The sequence below is a fragment of the Zootoca vivipara genome, chromosome 6, assembly GCF_965207765.1.
Source record: "Zootoca vivipara chromosome 6, rZooViv2.hap1.1, whole genome shotgun sequence".
NCBI classification, from domain to species: Eukaryota; Metazoa; Chordata; class Lepidosauria; order Squamata; family Lacertidae; genus Zootoca; species Zootoca vivipara.
In genome coordinates, this window is record NC_142589.1 from 36,326,207 (window position 1) to 36,351,218 (window position 25,012).

General features: G+C 42.6%; 1 protein-coding gene across 2 annotated transcripts; it reads left to right on the forward strand.

Annotated features, from left to right (window-relative positions):
- Positions 1 to 1,009: 1,009 nt before the first annotated feature.
- On the forward strand, positions 1,010 to 24,752 carry CIBAR2 (CBY1 interacting BAR domain containing 2). Of its 2 annotated transcripts, none has more exons than XM_088671958.1 (9): positions 1,010 to 1,170; positions 10,705 to 10,939; positions 11,361 to 11,429; positions 12,128 to 12,229; positions 17,867 to 17,905; positions 18,679 to 18,783; positions 21,507 to 21,620; positions 22,778 to 22,879; positions 23,497 to 24,752. In XM_088671958.1, exons 1-9 carry the CDS (start codon positions 1,010 to 1,012, stop codon positions 23,623 to 23,625), a joined length of 1,056 nt encoding a protein of 351 aa, XP_088528084.1. In that variant the 3' UTR covers positions 23,626 to 24,752. The 2 variants fall into 2 exon arrangements, with proteins under 2 accessions (XP_088528084.1, XP_088528085.1); XM_088671959.1 differs by lacking the exon at positions 1,010 to 1,170 and adding an exon at positions 1,506 to 1,657.
- Positions 24,753 to 25,012: the final 260 nt, after the last annotated feature.

Genomic DNA, 25,012 nt, shown 5'->3' on the forward strand with positions numbered 1-25,012 from the left:
ACGTATCAGGGTGGTTATTGTTGCATCAGGGTGCTTCCAGATGACTTGTTTGTTGACCATTCATCCTGATTTGTTTGCAGGGAGATTAGAGGAGGCTGGCTATTTAATGTGCATTCACCCTGATTTGTTTGTGGGAAGGTTAGATGATGTTGTGTCAAAGCAATTGTCATCCCACACTTTCCACTGCACTTTCCCGCTATCTTCTTTATCACAAAAACATCCAATCTGCTGGGAAGCGGGTATCTTGCACAAGACCTCCCAGTCAGTCAATTGGTCTGAAAAGTTAAAGGACTTCAGCAGGAAGGTGCAAGACACGCACTGAATAGAAACAAAGCAGTATGTCTGTCCCAATGGTTTTCCAGGTAGAAGCTGTATTGAAAGTGGAATCACATATAAGCACTCTGGTGCCATCATGAGCATAAATCATTGTGAAAGCACAATAAAAAGGATGCTTGGAAGGGCCCTCCAACAGGCAGGGCCTTTTCAGTTGTAGCTCCAACTGTGGGGAATGCCTTCTCCATGGAAGCCTGCCCGGCAAAAGCACATTGCTTTTCAAGAAGCCCTTTCTGGAAAGCACAGGTACTGAATGCCAGTTACTGGGTTTTTTCTCTGAAGAAAAGCAGGGTATAGATTTAAAAAACACAAACAAATACCGTTTAGTGGGTTTGTGCAACAAATTCAACTGAATTATAGAACTAATCCAACCATGCTCTTGGAGATGCATGGAAATCTGGTCCAAACCATTCATTTCCCCAATAATCTCATTATCTGGGGGGGGGGGAGTCTCATCTGAACTGAATCAGAACCAAACCAGAACAATATTTGCCATAATTAATAAAACAAATGAAAATAATGGAACCAAAACAAACAAGTAATTTGATTCCCTAGGCAGTGTTACATTGAGCATGTTAGTCTAAACAAATACTCAGCTGGGCTGGGCTCCAGAAATAACCCTGCTCCAAGAAACAGTTACCCTTGGAAACCATCACCCATCCTGTTCCCCTGGGCAATGCCTTTGTTGGTAGGGTTACTATACCAACTAGGCCTGGAGTGCCACCTGAGCAGAGCTCAGAGTACAGCTGCTCCTTCAATTCCACTAGAGCCCTGTTATTGCTGTAAATATTCTGAAGACCAGCTGATTCCTGCAAACATGAATATCATCCTCTCTCGGTAAGAAAGACTAGCTTGCTCTTTTTAAAAATGTTCCCATTTGCAGACTGATTTTAAACCTGCTCTTTGAGGTGCAGAACGTTCAGGAAATGATGAGTCAGGGTGGCAGTGGAACTGACTGGAGTTTTTGTGATTAACATCAGCATTATTATTAACACAGCAGCAACAACAGCACATATGACACAATACAGAAAAACATAAATCAGAAAGACAAGCCTTGGCCCCAAGATTACAAGCTAATTTTTGACAAAGAGGGAGGCAACAGAAAAGGGATGAATAGGACAAGCAACAGTTGCAAGGTATGAATGCTGTTGTACTTTGGCTTAATTTCACAGAAAGAGGGGAAATAATCATGTTCAGGAGTATATGAAGAAAAGCAAGAGTGCAGAAAGATTTTTGAGGCTGATTTAGAAGAAAGGTAGAGGGTAGAAAAAATGCAAAGCACTCCCCTCCACCAGCAAGACATGCACAGTGGATACATAGATTGGTAAGTATGAGGGGTATAAGAAGATACACATGAGATAATGTACAAGGCTTAAGTAAATACCGGTATGTATGGGAGATATAAGCTTATAAAGGGGGGGGATAAGCTACATAGGCACAGTGACCCAAGACAATATGTAAAGAAGTATATGAAATATGCATGAGAGGTATCGCTAAGTATGCACTGGGGTAGGAAGATATACATCAGAGGGGTAGCTACAGGTTCATGGATAGTAGTAACTACACCCTTGTGCAAATTAATTGAAACAAACAATGTAGTTTATTGTACGAAACTCACATATACGTGTACAAAACTCACATATACGTACATTAGTAAGAGCTATGACCTCCGCTATTTTTAAGCAGCATATGAACACGGTTTGGCATGGAGTCTACTAGTTTCGAACAATCACTGTTGATTTTCAAATCCCTGTACCACACTTGAATCAGCGCCTGAATGAGCTTCTCCATAGTTGTACAGTCTACAGCATGGAGGTGACTTTTGCATATAGCCCATAAATTCTCAATGGGATTTACATCCAGGGAATTCCCTGGCCAATCGAGTACCTGTATTGCTGCTCTGCCATGAATTTCTTCACCACTTTCAATGTGTAACAGGGGGCTAGGTCCTGTTGCAATATCCCAGTACCATCAGGATACCTCTTTTCCAGCTCAGGAATAACTCTCTTTCTTAGAACCTCAATATATTGTGGCAACTAAAGAAGAGACAAAAAGAGAAAATTATTAATAAGATTGAATCTAATGATAGAATTCTTGAAAAATTAAGTGAGATTGTGAAAGCTTTTCAGAAACATTATGAATTGGTTTATCAGAAAGATGGTACGAATTTACAGAGAATAGAAGAATTTATTAAAAAGCATAATATGCCATCAATACCAGCGGATAAGCTAAGAACGTTAAATAGGGAAATAACAGTAGAGGAAATAAAGGAGACCCTTAAAAAGATGAAAAATGGCAAGGCCCCAGGCCCAGATGGCCTCCCGACGGAACTATATAAGACTCTGGATGAAGTAATGTTGGCTCCTTTGAAAGATTTATTTAATTTAATTTTGGAAAAAGGTACTATCCCGCATTCATGGGAAGAAGCGCAAATAATCTTAATCCCAAAATCAAAGCTAGAAATCCCAACTCCGAACGACTTTAGACCAATCTCGCTTCTGAATAGCGACTACAAGATATTTGCTAAATTGTTGGCGAATAGATTATCCCCCATTTTAGAAGATATAATACAAAAAGATCAGGTTGGCTTTGTGAAAGGCAGATTCGCCAAAGACAACATAAGAAACATTATAAATATTATAGAACTTTTAGAAAACAGAAGAGACAAACAAGCCGCAATTCTGTCCGTGGACGCGGAAAAGGCCTTTGACAGGGTGGCCTGGGACTTTATGCTAAGATTGTTAGAAGAGGTAAAAATGGGGGACAAATTAGAAAGGGCAATAAAGGCCATTTACAATTCCCAAAATGCTAAATTAATTATAAATGGAAAGTTCACTAACAAAATTAACATCACAAGGGGGACAAGACAAGGGTGTCCTCTGTCCCCCATCTTATTTATTATTACGCTCGAAATTTTATTAAACACAATTAGGAAAAGCGATGAAATTAAAGGAATTGTGGTGGGCAATAAAAGTTATAAAGTAAAGGCCTTTGCCGACGATATTATAATAACATCAGAGGACCCAATTACAAGCATTCCCAGCGCCATCCGCTTGATAGAAGAATACGGGGAATTGGCCGGCTTGAAAATAAATTACAATAAGACAAAATTGTTAGTCAAAAATCTTGAGGTAAATGAGGAAAAATTGCTGCAAGAAATCACAAAACTCAAAATTAGTAAAAAAATGAAATATTTAGGAATTGAGATGACAACAAAAGCAATCGACCTGATTCAGGATAACTATTCGGAAACTTGGAAGCAAATTAGGAAGAAATTTGACGTTTGGAGTAAATTAAAATTATCATTTATGGGTAGAATCTCAGCCATTAAGATGTGCGTGGTGCCCAAGATGAATTTCCTTTTTCAAAACCTTCCATTGTTGGGGATGGAGAAATATTTTAGGGATTGGAAAAGGGACATTGCGGAGTTCATATGGAACGGGAAAAAACCCCGTATAAAATACAAGATCCTGATAGATCAGAAGGACAGAGGGGGATACGGCCTCCCAGATTTGGAAATTTTTCATGATTCAGCGGCACTAGTCTGGATTAAAGAATGGGTAGTTTTAAAAAATTCGGATCTATTAGACTTAGAAGGCGACGGGCTAGGACACGGCTGGCACTATTACATGATGAAAGATAGGATAGACAAGAAGAATTTTTTCATGTTCCATATGATTAGAAAATCTTTATTTAAAGTTTGGTTAAAATATAGGAGATTTTTTGAACCTAAAACCCCCTGGTGGCTCTCTCCAGCCGAACTATTGGCGGTGAGGAGACGTAATATGAATAACACATGGCCCACATACCGTATGCTCCTGGAAGAAAAGGAAGGTACGCTGAAATTAAGAGAATATAAAGAAATAAAACACCATTTAAACACGTGGTTAGATTACTTCCAAATCAATCAGAGATTACAATTGGATAAGAAAGTGGGATTTGAAAAGAATAAATCGTACCTGGAGGAAATTTTAATTGACAAGGAGGGCAAATATATTTCGAATTTATATCAGATATTATTAAAATGGGAAACAGAAGAGGAGCTAACAAAAAATTATATGATCAAATGGAGCCAGGATTTGGGAAAAACAATAAGTATGCAAAAATGGGAACAATTATGGAAAAGAGATTCGAGATTTACGCCAAATTATGATTTGATAGAGAATATTTTCAAAATGCAAAATCAATGGCACTTAACGCCGGCCAAACTGGCTAAAATGTACCCAAATGTAAGCAATATCTGCTGGAGATGCCGTAAAGAAGTTGGGACATACGTTCATATCTGGTGGAGCTGTGACCTCATTAAAGACTTTTGGGAACTAGTCTATAAAGAGTTAAAGAAAATTGTGAAATACTCTTTCAAGAAACAACCAGAAATTTTTTTATTAGGGATGTTAGGAGAGGACATAAAACCGAATGATAGATGTGTAGTGAGCTACGCAACAGCCTCAGCAAGACTCTTAATGGCAAAAGCATGGAAATCACAGGAGATTCCAAAGAAGGAGGATTGGTTACAAAAATTAATATTATATTATAATTTAGCAAGAAAACACGAATTATTGAAAGAAACAAATGTGAAGGATAATTTAAAGAAATGGGAATCACTTACCATTTATCTTAGTACACACATAGATAAACCGTCTCTTCTTTCCGACGTAGTAGGATTCTAGAAATAAGAAGGAAAATGATTAATTTTATGGATATTACATTTCTCGTTTCAAGGTATATGTGGACTATATTTATTCTCTTTCCGAGATAGTAAGACTCAAGGATTAAGAAGATAAGATAGAATTTGATTATTTGGATATTAATTGTATTGTAATACTTTGCATCACTATTTTCAATTTGGATTTCGTTTCTAACTGACCAAAATTGTAATATTGTGTGTGTGATGAAAATATTTACAATTTAGATAAGTCTAATTTAGGTTGTGAAGGAATAGGGTTGGGGGTAAGAGCAGGGGAGGGAAGGGGGGATTTTGGAGGTAGGGGGGAAGGGGGGATTTTGTCTCTATGCTTGTCCTGTTTAGTTGGGTTTATTTTAATTATTGTACATGTTCAAATTTATAATAAACTTTATTTTAATATAAATATATATATACCGTGTTTCCCCCTTTTTAATACGTAGTCAAAAAGTAAGCCATGGCAGGGTTTTTAATCATTTGAGAAATGTAAGACATACCCCGAAAATAAGACATACTTCCGTGACATGCAGAGCAAGACCAACAAGCGCCCCAGCCAGCTAGCGGGACCCAGCATGCCGGCTGCAACAGGAGAAGGAAGCCTGCCGGGTTGGGTCAGTGCCCGGAAGCGGCGGCTCCTGCTGCAGCGCCGATAAAGCGTGCAGCAGTGCCGCACGGAGCACGGAGGGCACAAGCCAGCAGGACCCAGCTCCTGCAATGCCGGCCCTGGCAGGAGGAGGAAGCCTGCCAGGTCGGGTTGGCGCTCGGAAGCGGCAGCGGCTGCAGCGCTGACAAAGCGCGAAGCAGCGCCGCACTCTGTGTGTGCGTGTCCGTTTCTCTTTCTGTGTGTGCGTGCGCGTCTCTCTCTCTCGGGTTGGCGCTCTCTCTGTGTGTGCGTGTCCGTTTCTCTTTCTGTGTGCGCGCGCGTCTCTCTCTCTCTCTCTCTCTCTCTCTCGGGTTGGCGCTCGGACAAAGCGCGAAGCAGCGCCGCACACTCTCTGTGTGTGCGTGTCCGTTTCTCTTTCTCTGTGTGTGTGCGTGTCTCTCTCTCTCTCCCCCTGTGTGCGCGTCTGTCTCTCTCTGTATGTTTGCGATCGCGTCTCTCCCCCCCCCCCAGGACAGAAAAAAGGTGCCACACAGGTTCCTCTTCGGCTCGTCATTCAGCCACCCCGGCCTCCTTGCCGAGAGCTGACGCCGCTCCCCTCACCCTCCTTCCCTTTCCCCCCTCCCTTCCCTTCCTTCCGTCGGTCCGTCAGTTGGGGTTGCGCGCGCCAGAGGCGCAGACCCAAGCCTCGTCCCCCTCGCGCTTCCCTCACGAGTTTCTCGGAGCGGGATGGGTCCCGGCCTCCCTCCTCATTCCCCGGCCGGTGTGAGAGAGCCCAGGGAGCAGCCTCTATACCTCCGCGTACGCACACACCCGGCCGCCTCCTCTGAAGCCATGGCGGCGAGCGCCAAGCCGAAGCAGGAGGAGAAGCAGTCCCACCTACACCGACATGACGATGGGCAGCTTTGTGTATACCTCCTGCTCCGGCATCCTACGAGGTTTAAATCCACCTCACAGAGTGAAGTCCCCCCCCCCTGTGCACGTCTGTCTCCTCTGCTTAGAAGCCTCCAAGGAAGGAGAACCCTTGACTCAGGATGGGGAGGAGGGGAAAGGGAGAGAATAGAAGAGGCAGAAAATGTGCATGGAAGAGAGCTCCGAGCGTCCTGAGCCAGTGGGACCCAGTTGTGCCAGCACTAAAAAAAAAAAAGACACCCCCTGAAAATAAGCCACCGTGTGTTTTTTTGAGGAAAAAAAGTTGTAAGACGGTGTCTTAAAAAAGGGGAAACACGGTATATATATTGTGGCGAGCGCATCATTCCTTCTATTGGTTGCAGGCTTCCAACACCATAATGATCAACTGACTTTTTGTGTTTGTTTTGAGTACAGGATTACGAGTAAGATAGAAAACATGCTTTGTTTCAATTAATTTGCACAAGGCTGTAAGCACAGGGGGCATAGGAAAATATGTACCAGAGGAAGTAGCCAAGCATGCTTGGAAGAGGGGAGGTAGCTAAGGAAACATGGAGTAGCTAAGCATAGAAGGCACAGGAAGGCACACATCAGAAGAGGTAGCTATGAACGCACAGGAGAGGACAGCTTGTACAGGGGGAGACAGGAAGCTGTCATTTACTGTCAGGTCAACAGTCCATGTAGCTCAGTGTTTTCTGTAGTGACTGGTAGCAGTTGTCTAGGGTTTCAGACAGATTTACTACCTGGAGATGCCAGGGATTGAACCTGAAACCTGCATGAGAAGCAGATGCTCTACCCACTGAACTATGACTCTTCCCCAAATTTTTCATGCAACACTTGTACACCAGCAGCAAGTACTACTTTTGGTAAATTCTGCAGTATCTGGAATCATTTGCCCTGATGACAAAGATCCACCAATGGTAGACTGAATAGATGCTTTACAGAAGTTCTTCAATTAAAGCCAGTCAGCTTTCCTGAGACCTTTGGAAGAATGATAGCGAAGTGGGGATGTGGGGGAGAGAAAGAATGTCTAGGGGAGAAGTATTTAAGAATAAAAGGTCAGAGCAGGAGGAACTTACCTCTAATCTACTTCAATGCCCCCCTGCTTTTGCAGCTCTAACTCCAGCATGCAGCTGCAGTGCTGAGGAAAACCTCACCTACTTAAGATTTTTTTGTGCCATGTTAGAAGAGGGATAGAAGACAACAAACCTAGAACTAGGGAATCAACAGAAGGAAACAAATTTTTTAAAAAGAGGCCTGGGAATATATATATATATATTTTAAAAAATGCTGTTAGAAGAAGATGTGAGTGTCAGTGCCAAACAAGCCTCACCCTTGGGAAAGAAGTCCATAGATATGATACCACAACACAAAAAGGTCTTTGCCTGCTCTGGCTGTTACTCAGCTCACCTGAAGAGGGCCTGCTGCAAATAATAATCTCTGCACATGGGTAGGTAAATGTGAGAGGGGATAGTCCTTGACATCACCAGAAGAAGAAAAAATGAAGGGAGAAGAGAAACACAATGTCTACAGCTTACAGCACAACAAATTCATTTTCCCACACTGCACTTTAAGTCTCACTGCACTTGCTGTGCACACCAGAGAGGGGGCGGTGACATTTTTACCTGATGCACAATTTGTTTTTGGGGGCCTGCAACTTCCTCACACCCAAACATTTAATGAAGCTGTCGTCTTTGCAAGGGCTGTTCTGGCTTGAGCCCAGGTTACTGAAAGATCATATCTTCCTGTCTGAGTGCCAGGCATGGGCATAGGCGGGGGGCAGCTGCCCCCCAGAAGCAAAACATTAATGTATTTTACAGACCATAACCAGCACTTTTCCCCTCCAAAAACTGAAGTGGAAAGGGCTTTGCTTTAGCGAGAGCAGCTCGGTCACCGCTTGCTGGGGGGCGGGCGGGCGGGTGGGAACAGACACAGCTGTAACAAAAACACATCAAATAAATAAAGCAAAGTGGCTACCGGTAGTTAAGCAGTTAAGACAATGGAGCAGATATCCCCAGGCAAGATTTGATATCTCACCACTTCACCCTATTGTTCTTCAGTGGGAGTTGTTAATGAGCATTCAGGGATCGCATTAAGAGTTCTATTGGCTATTTAATGAGGGTGCAGAGGATTCAATTTGACTAAGGTGGCTCTGCAAGGCTAAAAGGAAGTGAATAAGAAAAAGGGGGGCTGTAGCTTTGATAGACACAGTGATGTTTATAAAAAAGCAGTGGTGTTTCAGTCTGCCCCTCCTCCTGCATCTGTATACTGTAAATCAGGGGTGGCCACCTCCCAAGAGACTCTGATCTACTCACAGAGTTAAAAACTGGGAGTGATCTACCCCCTTTTGGGGGGTTCAGGTCAAAGCTGTTGAGTTTTTTAAAGGAAGGGAAGCCCTGTTTTGGGGGGTTTAGGTCAAACTTGTTGAGCTTCTTTTAGGAGGGAGGGAGTCCCATTTTTGTTTAGGGCTTCAGGTCATAGTTCAGCTTTTTTTAGGGAGGAGGAAAATTTTGGGTGAGCTTTTTTAAGGGTGCCAGTGATCTAGCAGTGATCTACCACAGACATCCAGTGATCTACTGGTAGATCACAATCTACCTGTTGGACGTGCCTGCTAGAGAAAGCAGAGAGAAAGCTGCTTACAAGGCTCCTGTACAGGTGTACTAGTATCTTCCTCTTGCTGCAGAGTTCCAGCATCACAGCGTCACCCAGAGGCACCCACAAATATGAGTTATCCCTCTCTCTCTCTTTATTTATTTATTTATTTATTTATTCCTTCCTTCCTTCCCTCCCTCTTCCATCCTTAATAAAATACTGGGGGGGGGCAGATAAGCCCCACATAGAAAGCCCATCAACATGGGGGGATGACTCTTTCAAATACGGTATTTACCAGTAACGGGGGCGGGGGGAGAGGCACCTAGGCCTCTAGGAGTTGGCTGCTATGCCTAGGAGTAGGACAATTCAAGAAAGCAGAATGATGCATATGCTATGGTAATATATCAATAGAATCATATAATTGTAGTCGGAAGGGACCACAAGGGTCATCTAGTCCAACCCCCTGCAATGCAGGAATTTTTTCCTAAGGTGGGGCTTGAACCCACGACATGGTTGAAATATTATGCTGATATGCAGCAACGCCTCAGAGCCGTCGTGACTGCGGCCGTGCCTTGCCTTGCTCTCGCCCGCCCTGCCACCCCCTCTCGCCTGCCCAACCCTCCTGTCCTCTCTAGCCAAGCAGGGTAGCCGCCGCCGCTGCCAGCCCCAGAAGCACAAGGTGGCCGCCGCTGCCACAATGTCGCCGGGCCCGCTGGCCCTGTAGCCCCGCCCACGTTCCCACTTCGTGCCCCCCCCTCCCATGTCTTGGCCCCGCCCCTGAACGACCATGGCTCCCCCCCCCTAGTTTTGATCCTGGCTACGCCCCTGGTGCCAGGGGTTCCAACTTGAATAGAATATTGGGTGGAGGCAGGTGAGCCCAACACTGCATATATGATCATATGGCATGGCACACACACACACCATTTGAATAGCAATGCCCATCAACTTTGGGGGGCCCTATCCTGGGTGCTAATATCCTCAGGGGAGTGAGTACCTTTTTTTGGTCCAACTAACATCAGAGGCAGAGCTGGTGGTGACATGAGAGAGAGCCTTTTCTGCAGCTGCTCCTGTACTGTGGAATTGCCTCCCAAGAGAGGTTAGACTGGTTCCCTCTTTGTTATCTTTCCACATACAGGCAAATACTGCCCTTTTCAGATGATGTTGACAACTGGACCGTTATCAGGGCAATTGGTATTTTAATGTTGGTTACAAATGTGTTTTTATTGTATTTTAACTATTTTTAAAACTGGTAGGGTTTTTTTTTTAGTTTGTATTTTAAAATGATGTTTTTAGAAGGCCATAAGCTCTTGAACCCCAATTTGGGAGAAATACAGGATATATATTAAATAAAATGAATCTGCACATGTACAACAGCTGTCTCTCAAATGTACACATGCCAGCTTAACTGTAGCTTACATTTTCAAACTGGATGGAAGCTGCAGGATACATGTGGATTATAGCTAACATCATGTTTACTCAGCTTCAAACACCAGCAGTGGGAGCACACTGAAGATGAAGTAAACAGGGTAATTGTGTGCATAGTCTTAAATAAATAAAAAAGCAGGAACTTGTTTCCCTTTTCCAGAGACACCCAAGTGAAGAAAATGGAGAATATAGTCACCAATGCAGAGAAATATTTTGGGAAATTCTGCATTCTGATGGCTGCTTACACACGCAAGACTGCAAAGCTTCGAGACAAGTCAGACTTGCTGGTCAAGCAGCTCATTGACTATGGAAACACAGAGAATCCTGAGCTGCGGACCACTGTGAAAAACTTTGCTGAGGAACTGGCAAAGGTGCAGGATTACAGACAGGCAGAGGTAAAAAGCTGACCTTGACAACCTAAATCCACAGCAATGGATGTGCGTAGAATAAGAGTAAGAGTAATATCCATTCTGTGGTAAGATCAGAGAAAAGATTCTTGTAGACCTTAAAGACTCTTCGCTACAACAGACAAACACAGACATCCTCTCGAACTAAGATTTTACTTTAAGTGACAGAAGAACTGTGTTTTCATTAACTGCATAACTGGCAGGGATCAAACAGGTGCAACCTGTTTATTATTATTGTTATTATTAATTTATATACCACCCCTCATGTGAACAACACAAGGTGATATACAGCATAAAATACATAACATAATAAAAACAAATAAAAAAACCCCAAAGGTGTACCATGGTTGCCACTGTAGCAATGCTTAAAATGTGCATTTCCTTATGCTTGTCCTGCTTTCTACATTAGGTGGAGAGACTGGAGGTGAAGGTTATTGCACCTCTGAAGATGTATGGGATGCTCATCAAGCAAACTAGGGTAAGCAAATAATTTATTTTAAAAGACAACCCCACACCAAGTTCACTGTGAAACTGCAACGACTTTCTAAACTGGGACACAAGCTCATTCAGAAGCAGGTGTAGGAACAGAGGAAGCTGCTTCTATTAGCTTTGACTGGTAAATGCTGCTGTGAGGTTGCTGCCTGGAGCTAACAGTCATCAACATGTTACACCTTTGTCGAAGCAGCTGCACTGACTGCCATAAGCTACCAAGCCAGGTTCAAGGTGTCTACTTGTTTACAAAGCCCTAAACAAATTGAGAGATACTGTAGCTATTTTAGACAATATCTCACCCCTTATACCCCATGGCACAGAACCACCCCTGGTGGTACCAAGGACTCCTATATTTGCCTTCTGTCCAGCAATTGTAGGGTTTCCAGAGTTGTGGCCTATTTAACATTAAATACATTAACACATGAGATGAGACAAGCTCCCACAATCAGTTCTTTCGGATGCATACTTAAGACCTTATATTTCCCTAAGCTTTATCTTAATGAAATTTTTAATTATGGTCAACTGAGCATTCTCTGGTTTTGAACTGTTAACTGTATTATTTTTGTTGTATATTTCATACTTAGTTTTGCTTTTTTGAACAATGCTCTGATATTTTATAATGTGAGGGCTTTTTAAAATTTAAAACATACTAATAAAATTGTTGTATTTTGCTACATTAAACAGGCCGAGATTAAGAAATTCAACAATGCCCGAAACAATGAAATAAAGCAGCTAGAGAAGTTGGAGAAGATCCGACAGAAGTCACCATCCGACCGACAGATGATTGTATCCTTGTCAGCATGTTGCTGCTTAAATCTCTTCCCTACTCCTGCAAAAGCAGTACTGGCTCCCCAGTACTGCAGAGTTCCGGCCTTCTTAATGCAGCTAGATCAGGAAGGCATGGGTGGCTTTTATTACAGCGAGGTTTCCTTCAGAGCGTTCCACAAAGCAGTGGAATTCAATGAAACCTATTGGAAACAGACATACACAGGGAAAACCATCTCCTTGAATAAGGAAAAGCAAAATAGATTGTTGCAGGCTCACAATCGGCTCTCTGGAGAGGGAACTGGGGCCCCGATGAGATGAAAATAGTATGAATAATGCTCAGATAACAAGCATAGGTTTTGAAAGCACACACACCCTGCACTGCCCGCTTACTTCCTTGTCACAGAGCTGCAAACATGAAATTGGAGATAAAAACACATGACCCCTGGACATACCTTTTAGTAAGGGCATGGAAAAATTTGTGCCTTGAGTCTGTTGCTATGCTAGGCTGCACCCTGGAATTTATTTACTTCACAAAGATGAGAAAGCCCCCGCACATGTGCAGAGGGCCTGTCACCACTGAGTAATCAGTGCCATCTTAAGAGGGCTAGAGCATCAGCACCTTAGATTCTCCCCAAGGACCTTTTGATTTAGGCTATGTACACATCATACTTATAAAGCACATTACTTCCCCCAAAGGATCCTGGGAACTGTCATTTGTTACCTTGCTTTGTTGTTGGCATCCATCTGTCTCAAGAGACCATGCAGTGAGGATCTGGGGGTCAAATCCTGCTTGGCAGGGGGTTGGACTGGATGGCCCTTGTGGTCTCTTCCAACTCTATGATTCTATGAAATCGCTATGCTGGCAGCACTGAAGTGACCACTCTGATGCAAGCCTGGGCACTGTGTATGGAGGACTTGGGCTGCCCAGACTACTGATGTAGTCCAAAGGAAAGCAGAGCAATATATTTGACACCAGCTTGGCTGCTGGAGTTGCAGGAAGGAGACGTACAAGGCGCCATCCAACCATCTTAGAGACTCTGGTCTGGATTTGTGTAAGATTTACTCCTTAGCCTTTTCTTCTCCAGAAGATATCCCACAAGGAAGCAGAGGTTTAGGATCAGAGTTTTCCTTCTTCTAGAAGAGCCACATTCCCAGTTTAACAAGCCCCTTCTGTCCCTCACTTCCCTCTACAGCTTGTGCAGAAACTGCCTTCTTGACCATTGGACCCACCATTGGTCTCGTCCACAATCAGCTGGAGCCTGTCTTTGCATGCAGGAAGAAGTCTCTAACTCACAGAGGGTTTGAGACCCATTGGCTACCCTCAACTGGTTTAACAGGCCAGTTAAAGCTGTTTCCTTGGATGTGGCCACTGTTGCATGCTGACAGCTTCTAGGAGCCACAGGAGAAAGCTTAGTGCAGAGTGGGAACCAAAGGTGGACAAAAAAACCCTAGAAGGAGCATGACGTGTCTCCCACCACAGGTACAACCCCTCCCCCATCACCGCACCCACCCACCATTTGTTAAGAAATTTTAGAATTGTAGCTCTATGAGGAACAAACAAGAGTTCCCAGGTTTCTTTGTGGAAAGCCATGTACTTTAAATGTGTTTTAAATGTATGGTGTGTATGCAGCCTTAGATCTGTCTGAGTGCAGGCACACTGCAGCAAACCCAATTCACTAGTCTTCATTATTCCCAGGGGCCCAGATTTGCCACCTAATTCCTTAAGGGTCTGGTATTCTAATCTAAATATCCAAATAGCTTCCTAGCATTAGTATGTTTAAAATATCAGAGATAAATGTGAGTCCTCTTATTTCATGAAACATTCACCCAAAGGGGAAATAAGTCCTGTGTTGGTGAAAGAAGCTAAACACCATAATCCAGACAGCTCAAAAAAAGATTTCCCTCCTTTTTTTCCTCCTTCCCTTGGCAAAAGATATTTTAATCAGGAACTTCTTCAAAAACTATCCCTTTTCTTCCAAAGGGAGAAGCTCTCAGCAGCAAAATCCTCAGGAAGATTCTCAAGGGGAGGAGAGGAGACTTGACATTCTCTTAATCCCTGCTGTGCTAAACTCAACTGCTGAGAGAGCAGCCATAAAACAAGGGAAAGACAGAAAGATGCCAGAGGCAGCTGTGGAGCAATATTGCAGGGAGGTAGAAGAGCTCTCCCTCCAGGAGGCACACAGAAGATTGTGTGGGGCAATAAGCTGTTTCTTCCAGGAGACAATCCTGCACATTTAAACTGAAAAGATTAAACTGCATCCTCCTTCCTACCCTATTACCAAATTCTCAAACTTATGGACTCAAGGCCCACAGCCATTTAGCAGAGTCCAGCAGCTTGTTGAACATTTGGCAGAATCTCTTTATTTGAAGCATTTTATCCCATTATTCGACTTAAAAGGGTCTCATCTCTTCCTTTGTTAGAGCTTGATAGAAGGCAGAGCTACCAGGTGACAGTTGAGGAAAGAGCCAAATGGTGCTGGTGTCTCAGAAGAGCTGATGGAATAGCCCTGTTTCCCATCTCTCTGATAACAGCTTGATGGAATGTCTGACACCAGAAGAAGGGAAGACACAAAGGAGCTTGCATGTCCCCCCACCTGCCATATGTTGAGCTCCTAGACTTACTTTGCCTATCCTGCCCCTCAGAGAGCTCTTTAGAAGGTTATATAGAAACACACCAACTAGTTGTCTCTTGCCAGCAGAGATCTTCCAGAAAATGGGTGTGAACAACTATAATGCCTGATCCCCTGGGTCATGCCAAGAGTGTCATGTGTGCAATATAGAGGTAGCATAGTCTGTATACATCGGAGAGGAAGCAGGAGTATCTTCACTTGATGCACATTACCTGATTTATTTCCTCATGCCTGTAACCCTGCCAAACTCCTATTCAGTAAAGCTGTCATCTGTGCATGCACTATAAACTGTGCATGCTCAATGGCTGTCTCTCAAACGTACACACTCAGCTTACCTCTAGCATGTTTTGAAACTGGATGGAAGCTGGATTGAGGGGGGGAAACACCAAACAGTAATATTCTCAAGAGACTACAGGATGCATACGCATTGTGGCTAATGCTATGCTACATATGTTCAGCTTCAAACACTGGAGCCAGAGTAAATTATAATACATGCACAGTAGGAGATATTGATGTCTCACTCCCCATACCCCTTCCTTTCCCTCCTCAATGCCACAGTTTCTGTGATCTACTAATGGATCTGACTGCCCTCTGGTGCTGAAACTGAACATGGGCCTCTCTCAACACAAACCACTAGCAAAACCTGCCTGTACATGGACAAAGAGTCTTGTGGCACATTAAAGACTAAAAATTTAAGTGGGAAGTCTTTAGGGTGCCATAAGACACTTCTGCTTTTGCTGCAACAGGCAAACAGGACTACCACTCCAGAAACCACTTTTATAACAAGTATTATGATGGCTTAAAGAGGGACCAGAGGGTATCCAGGCAAGTCATGTGTATCCAGCTTGTAAAGATTGACGCACGACCGCACACATGCTCATCACCCCAGATCCAGAAGTGGCCCAAACATAGGGGCAGGGCGGGGGCAGAACCATGTGGGCTTATGCACACTCCACCAACACATGGGGGTGGGGCAGGAACGCAAACACCCTGCAATTGGAGAGTTGCCTGTATGTGAAATTTATCCTCTTCAATAGCCTCTAGCTTGAGATCCTGCTCAGGATCCTGCCTCCTGTGTCCCATATGTCACAAAGTCTTGTCCTTTCTGATGAACAGTCTGGGAATACTGTAACTGTGTTTCTAAAAACAGTCTGGTTTGTTTTTTTGAAGACTGAAGAAAGTGTCTGCTTACAGGCTTCCCATTGGGGTATGCGGTTGGTCAATGTGAGAACAAAGTGCTGAAATAGATGAGCCTCTGGCCTGATCCAACAGCCAGACTCTTCTTGTGTTCTTTTAGCAGTGGCTCAGTCAAGAAGGCACCAACAACCCAAACTGGTATTTCTTTGCTCCCCTTTTGATTTTTTCCCCTTGACTCTTATACTCAGTCACAGGTAAGGGAGTAGATCACCACTGTGTGAACGTTAACATGCAAGTTGAAGTGAAGGCATAAGTACCGGTATGAACACTGGCACCCACAGCGGCCATTCCCCAGTTGCTCTAGAAAAGTTGGCCACAAGTGCAACATTAAGAGCATTCACACCATCAGTTTAAGCACTGGCATTCTGCTGGAACTACTTCTGGGTAAGTTCTTACACTATAGCATTTGCTCTTGACTTCAGTCTGCTTTGAGAAGCACACTAGAGCAGAGTTTTACATTTCAGACTTCACATGTATTTGTAAATAGTTCCCCTGATTTCACAGGGATTAGGGACTGACACACACACAAGATATATATTGTGACTCTCAGCTCAATGCCTGCAGCACCACCAACAAAAAGCATGGATCTTGATCCAGCTTCATTTGCTCACAACTTATCGTGCACAAATAACAGAAGACAGAGAAATGAATCTCCATCCATATCAAGAAATGCACCCAGCCAGTTCAAAGGACTCAGGCCCAGCCCATACATGAAGCAGAATTACATTGACCAGAAATAACAGAGTGCACTGGACAGCTTCAGACTTCACAATGGTAAATCACACTTTTAATCCTCTCCAATAAACAAAAAGCATTGTTGGGTTCTTCCCTGAAAAACTGGCTTTTCCCTGCCCCATACATGTGTGTATGTACATTTCCCCAATAATCTTTACAAAAGCCTAATAAAGTAGGTACCATATTGTAGGTAGGGTGGTAAACATGCTTAAGGGCCCCTAGTGAATTCATGGCTGCTGAAGTAATTTTGAAGGGACATCCTATTTTACATTTTACAGTGGTATCTATGACGTGTACTAATTCTCATAGGCCAGGACTCGGAAATATTTATGCCACTGCAATCTTAAAATGTTGGTGGAGCAGATTTCAGTTGTACTCCAACAGTAAATGAAATGCATTTAAGATGACATGCGCAGATTCTCATGACCCATGCAACACAAATTATTTCCCTATATTTATATTATGCTGCAATCAGTGAGACAGGGCCCTATAATTATGCTCTGCCAAATCTGGCAAAACTCCAAAGCATTCACAGTAGGATATTTTATACACAAAGGTCAAGCTTCTATTCTCCCTGAATCAGGGGGGGGAGGTCGCTTAAAAAGAGAGTGAATAAAAATTACTTAAGCCCTTGCAAAACTTTGGCAGAATTGTCACCTTGCAAATAAATATACATCAGTGTCCATGGAGAGTGATACATTTATCCTGTCAGGCGTCGCTCATCTGAGTGAATGCCTTCCTGATAAGCAAGAGTGACTCACTGTGCTCTGCTGGTCCAGAAGTCACACACCACTTGTTTACAACTGTATCTTAAATAGCACTTCTTGTCGTAAATCTACTTTGAATACTTTGGGAAAGAGGAGTTGGTGCTACCAAAATCTGTTGGGACTGATCTTACCATGAAGCAACTTGAAGCAGATGCTTCCGGAAACAGATTCCACAGGAGACGTATGTTCCTCAGGATAAGGCCGAAGGCTTGTTTTCCTACATTGGGAACAGTTCAGCATTAATTCTTTTTACTTTCTTTTGCCCTACAAATCAACCTCTCCCTGCAATGCAAAGCTAAGCCCCTTATCTATTCACTGCCTTCCAGTGTTACCTGCTAGAGGGATCTTTCACACTGCAATCACAGGTAGGTAGCCATGTTGGTCTGAGTCGAAGCAAAATAAAAAAAATTCCTTCAGTAGCACCTTAAAGACCAACTAAAAATAAAAATAAAAATAAAAACTTAGTTGGTCTTTAAGGTGCTACTGAAGGAATTTTTTTATTTTACTGCAATCACACACATTCACACACCTTGGTGCAGCAATGTAAGTTTTGGATTTCCTAAAGCATAGCCCAATGCGCATATAAATGAAGAATTAATTTACATCCTTAATAAGTGAATGCCACCCTGGGCTCATCTGGGAGGAAGGTTAGGGTATAAATTTAAATAATAATAATGTGCTTCAAAGTTATTAACAGTGATGACCATAAGGTTTGCAGAAAGCAACTTTTCCTTGGCAATTCCCACAACAGAACGCATGGCCATGATTCCCCGTTTCACTAGCAGGGCAGATCACACAATACATTTAAAGTATATCCAATGCACATTTAAAGCATTAGCTAAACTGATGGAAGCTGCCAAGACCAACTACAACAAAAGATACAATGAAATTCAGCATCACTGGGGCAGTGTCCTGGGGCCAAAGAATCTGAGGAACTGTAGTTTGTTAGAGTGCTGGGAATTGTAGATCAGGGGAAACTATAGTTCACAGGATTGAGGGAAGTCATGTTTGTTGGATATGCTTTAAATGTATGGTGTGCATCTGCCTAAAGATCCTCTGTCTGTGAGACACGGATTAAAAGGTAGGATACTTAAACCACAGCCTCATAGCTTAACATTACGCTCCTGTCTTCGCCTAGGCAGAGTCTCAAGTACATAAAGCCTCTGTCGATGCGAACCGAACTACACAACAGCTTGAAGAGACCATGGATGAGTTTCAGAAGCAAAAGCTAAAAGATATTCAGGTAATAAGGACTTCTTAGTGGGTAATCATAACATGAGAGGCTTAAGGTTGCAATTCTATGTCCATATACTTGGGAGGAAGCCCAGCCAGATGGGCGGGGTATAAACAAATTATTATTATTATTATTATCATTATTATTATTATCATTATCATCATCATTATTCTTTTAGATTCAGGTGGTAGCCATGGTGGTCTGACGCAGTCGAAATAAAAAATTAAAAAATTAAAAGTGTATCTGAAGAAGTGTGCATGCATAGGAAAGCTTATACCTAGAACAAACTTAGTTGGTCTCTAAGGTGCTACTGGACAATTTTTTAATTTTAAATCATCATTATTATTATTATCATCAAACTTAGTGGGAAATCTGCATAAGTCAGAGATGAACTTTAACATGTCAGTACCACAGTTGTTGAGAGCAACAAAGATGATTATTTGGGGGAAATGGGTTTTCTTTCAGAAAAGCCCTCCTAATCTTTCAACTCCTTTTCTCAAAAGCTCATAGGATTGTGACCACCACCTTTATCACCCAGGCTGGGAAGAACTATTTATTTCTACTCTATTTCAATCACATTCTGGAATTAATATAAGAATGAAACATAATATAGTGATGTGGAATGCAAATTACTCTGGTGTCACAGAAAAGGAGGGAAATCTATGATAACACTTATTAATTTAAATGGAAAGTTTAAATCAGGAATAGAGCACCTGTGGACTCCCAACTCCCAGTCAGCATGGTCAGTGATTATTATGGGAATTGTTCTCCTGGAACATCTGGAGGGCCAAAGGTTTGTCATCCTGGTTTAAAGGTAATGACAATGTTTTGAGTATGGTTAAATTTTTGATCTGGCAAAATAAGGTTTGAAAACATAGAAGTGTGGCACAACCTCTTTCACTCCCATTTTATAATCTATCCCCAGGGGTTGCCAATAGCAAACCAGAGGTTTGCCCTGTTGCCCACTAAATTCCTGAGCTGAACACAGACACACCCATTGCCACCTCTGACATAAGGTGACAAGTATGGTTACCCCTTTCCCTCCTTGAACAATATATAGAGCTGAAGAAGAAAGTTGAAAAAGTGACAGCTCTATGAACTTTTCAAGGCTCAGGTCAGCACCTGAGCAGATGATTAGAAAGCAGTGCAACTGAGAGGGTTGGAAGGAAAGGTAAGTGATCTGGGGAATAGCTGGAGGGAGGAAGAAAAATAAGAAGCCAGAGGGAAGAAGGTGGGGTGCCACAGAAATCAGGAAAGCGTGTCAGAGACAGACAGGGAGGAGAGAGAGAGAGAGAGAGAGAGAGAGAGAGAGAGAGAGAGAGAGAGAGAGAGAGGGAGAGGGAGAGAGAGATGGTGCACATATGCATACAAAAAACATGCATGTTCGGTCCAGTAAAATGGATTCACTTGAAACTGCATACGGTACTTTTTCCACACACTTCCCATCCACCAACAAATCACATCTGTCTACATTGACAGAACCATAAAAATCACAGAACTGATGTTTTCCAGCATTGCCGTGGCACAAAAACTTGGATCCTCATAATTATTTAAGGAATCCCTTCAAAACCACAATTAAATAACAAGAGCCTTTGTTGTCTATGTAGCTACTGTAAATTGTTAGTGGTTTTGCTGTGTCATCCTATGTAAAAAATCATGAAGATCTATGAGGACCTGTGCCATAGATAAATATTTCAATAGTGCTAGTAAACACCCTATCTGAGAGTTTTACCGTAAAACTTGATGTTTTACTTTGATAGTGCAAATTCAAGAGGATCCATTTTAAGTCTGCTTGATCCAACTTTTACCCAGACTCCATGGAAGAGCAAATATGGTAAACTTTCCCAAGGAGTCTCAGTAATAATCAGATCCAGTAGAATCAATGCATGTGCACGCATACACTTTCTCACTTCCTGTCTCCCTAGGAGAGGGTAAACCTGGCACTGGGAGAAGATAAGCAACTGGAGTGGGTGGTGCCCACAACAGACTCTCAAATTTCCAAATGTGCCCATGGGGTCCAAAAACCTTGGCAACCAAAATCAAGTCTGTTATTTTCACAGACAAAGGATTAGTGGGCTGCTAATTACCTTTCCCCTTTGCCAGAAATGAAGTTTTAAATCTTGCCAATGTTCAAGTTACACAAATTGAAAATGAATTGAAAAGCTAAACTGAAAATGGAATATGCATTATTCTCTCCAGAGAGTATTAGATCTATTAGATTGTTCCAGTAAGCTTGCAAAAAATGCATGAAACGGATATAAACAGTGCTTTTTTTTCAGGTGCTGGTACAGTACTCACCTTAAGGTTGTTACCGTAAATGCCACTTTTAACAATTGGAGGGGAAAGTGCCAGTACTGCATACCCTTGAGTACCCCCATTAAAAAAGCACTGGATAGAAGCTCTTACATCTTTTGCCATTTATTTACTTTACCTTCCATACTTCTGAAGTGGCTGTATCAACCCAAATAATATGACTACTTTAAGCAAGAATTCCATTGTGATTAATTTTTTTACTTCCAATTTTCTGTTAAACAACGAGACTCAAACGCCTTAAGAGGAGGGGAAAGTGCATTTATAAAATGGCTTACCCCAGCCTGTTCAAAAGAAGAGAAAACCAGCACTTTCTGTAGTTGAGGTCTCAAGATTCCTCACCCAGCAAGGTCACTTTGTGGGGGGGCTTCACAAACCAAGTTGAGGATAACGTCAAAATGTGCTGTCTCCTTTCATTACAGAAGATCTTCTTGGACTTTGTCACCATTGAGATGACCTTCCATGCAAAAGCCCTAGAGGTCTATTCCAATGCCTTCCAAACCCTTGAAAGCTATGATGCAGAGAAAGATCTGGAGGTAGCTGAACCTGTGAAATAATACAAAAATGAAATTCACTCATAACAGAGTAAATTAAAAATTGCTAGCTATCTTTTGATTTAGAATCCTATAATCTAGGAGGGCCGATCTAGGAGGCCATAGGCCCTGCTCCCTCTGAAGAGGAACTGCTAGGCCTCTCTGAGAAGGCCTCACCCCTCTTCCTCCCCACCACTGTGAATATGCTCAGTGTCATAAGGAAGCAGGAGAAGCCTAGTTTTCACTGAGGGAAATAAATAAACAAACATATACCTGGCCTATATATATATATACCTCTTCAGACTGCAAATTGGGGTTTTGTGACTGAAAGTTCATTCCTCAAGCTTTGGCAAACAGAAAGCTAAACTGTTACGAAAAGTTTGTACACACATGCCATACTTTTAAAACACATTACTGTAAAAGCACATTCCCACAAGCAAGAAAATTCTAGGAACTATCAATTGTTAGGGATTCTGCGACTTGTATGTTGCGACTTGTAGCTTTGTGAGGAGTAAACTACAATTTGTGAGGAGTAAACTACAATTCCCATAATCCCATAATCCTTTGCTTTGTGTGCAGGGGGTGGTGCTTTGCAAAGGTATTATCACAGTGTGCAAGCAGCCTAAAAACAAAATAAATTGCATGTATGCATTGCCTGGCGTATTCAGACATCAGCACTAATTGTGTGCACAGGATTAGCCCCTCAGTGGCAAGTAGGCCACACCACCTAGGACTGGAGTGACAGCCATCTTGTTACTGACACGTTGCAGCAGCATTCACCAGCCTGTTGCCCTCCAGATGTTTTGGTCCCATCAACCGAAGCCTGCATGGCAGGTGGGAATAATAGTTCAAAACAGTTTGGGTGGGGGTACCTGGTTGATGAAAGCTGCATTACAGTTGTTCTCCTTACTAGGAAGGCAAAACAGGCAGGCTCCAAGCAGCTAACTGTGAAGAGATACTGTATCACCTTGGTTACCCAGTCACACCATTTTACTTTAATTAGTCAGTGTATTGGCAGAGGCCAGATCACTAATGCCTATTGATCATTGTAGCACCTTTGTTATATCACACATGCATCATTTTCAGGCCTCCGGGTAGGGATTGCTAACAAAATTTGGCTGTGTGATAATTGCCCTAAATAGGATTTCTTGCCTTGCTAGGATTTCAGAACAAAAATACACATCGCTTCTGGAACCTTCCATGAGGCAAGACCAGACACTACGACAACAAGTCAATCTGCTGCGCTCCCATGGTCCACACAGGTGATAAAGCAGAGTTATTACTGTAATAAGTGAGCTTTGATTCAAAAACCAGTTACTTTGCTGAGTAAACATGGTTAAGATTGCACAGGAAGTGAAGAATTGAACTTGGGTCTCACCAGTCCTTGTACAGCACTCTGTCCACTATAACACACTGGTGGTAAACTACTTCATACTGCTGGTAGATGACTCCACATTCCCTGTATTGCCAGTAATTTGCAGAAGGAAGTCCTGAAGCTTGGTCTATCGCTTCAGTCGTCTACTAAGGAAATGGCAGACATGCAGCCATCACTTGGCACTATAGTCCAGGGGTGGCTAACCGCCAGCCGGGGGGGGGGGGGAATTGTATCCAGACCCTGAAGCAATTTTTTTTGTCCCCACCCCACAAGACTACATGAGTTTGGTGCAGCTAAAATAATTTATTCTGAAAGTAGGTGACAGTGGAGTGGGCAGAGAGGTTTGAAGCTTTACTACCAACCCAGTTCTCTGACATGGGTCGCACCATGCAAAAAATAACCTATCAGCTCCTTAACAAGGGCACAAGGGACCCTAGGGATGCCTCTGTAATCATCCTTAGACTGGCTGGAAAGATAACCATTGCCACACCTTTCCATTTCCAGAGCATCCAAAGCACTCTTCAGAAGCTGGAGCTAGTGGAGAGTGATAAGGAATCTGAAGGGGACCAGCTGCAAGATTTAAGGGATGCTGAATACACCCAGATTCGGTGGGTAACCAGCAGAACCCCATGAGACCAACTATCTTGATTAATGAAGCTGTGCTGGATTTATTTCTCTACTCCCTGGTTATGCTTTACATTTTCATGCAGGTTTCCTCTAGATCAGAAGTGGACACTGAGTCCAACAGCATCTGGCAGGTCCTACAAGCTCCCATCAGCCCCAACCATCACAGCCAATGATCAGGGATGATGGGAGCTGCAGTTCAGCAATATGCTTAAGTCACCATGCTGATTACCCAGATCAACACCTACCACCCCTTCAAACCTGAGATTTAAAATACTGTACAGTCATACCTCGGGTTAAGTACGCTTCAGGTTGAGTACTTTCAAGTTAAGTACTCCGCAGAGCCGTCTGGAACGGATTAATTCACTTTCCATTACTTTCAATGGGAAAGTTCGCTTCAGGTTAAGTACACTTCAGGTTAAGTATGGACTTCTGGAACCAATTAAGTACTTAACCTGAGGTACCACTGTACAATAGAACATTAACTTTCAATATCTCATTCAATTGTTAAATGGCTTAGGCAGAAGAAGATGGAAGCATAGTACAATCCCACTTGCAGTTTCCTGTTCATTCAGGAGGACTAGAAACTTACGATTATCACAAACCCACAAATCATTTGTACATCAGATGTACATAGACTGCTCAGCAGACAAGTACATTTGCAGTTCAGGTGTCATTATTAGGAGTGGCCACCCCATACTGCATTGCCCCTGCTTGAAGATGGACAGCCCATTTCGTCTTTGAATTTTTGCCACCTCAAATCACTGGGCTATTTCAAAGCAAATAATTTAGCAGTTAAGAGTTAATCAAATGTACAAATATAGAACAAGTCAGTTAATCTGTGACTATCTGTAGTGTATCATCTGTAGAAATAGAAAAGAGGTTTAAACTCTCTCCTCCACAAGTTTATCTTCCATATCATAGTGACCATCACAACATCCTGCAACAGTGAATTCCATAGTTTAATTGGTAGCTGTGCACTTTCCATTTCCAATCAGTTTCCCTGACCTTGCCTTCCACAATTTTTAGTGTTTTGGAGAAAAATGATAATTTATTCTTATTCACTCTCCCCATGGTCTGTCATTCATACTTGATGCCATACTTTCTCTGAGCAAAATAAAATGTGCCACATTGAATTGTGATTTAGTGATTTGTCAGAATAAAGAGAGCCCAGTGTCTCAGATGAGCCATTAAGTGTCATTGAGTGGGTAGAGGATGCTGATGATTGCCTGTTATTGGGCACATTGTTAAGATGTTTTAGTAGAAGAGCTACGGTATATATTTTCAGTGCAAGTAAGAGAGAGCTCAGATAGAACAAAGAGTACTGCTGTTTTCTTTCTTTTTGTGGTAACTTGTTTTTCTTCTGAACTTTCTTTTTGAACAAAGAAAAAGTTAA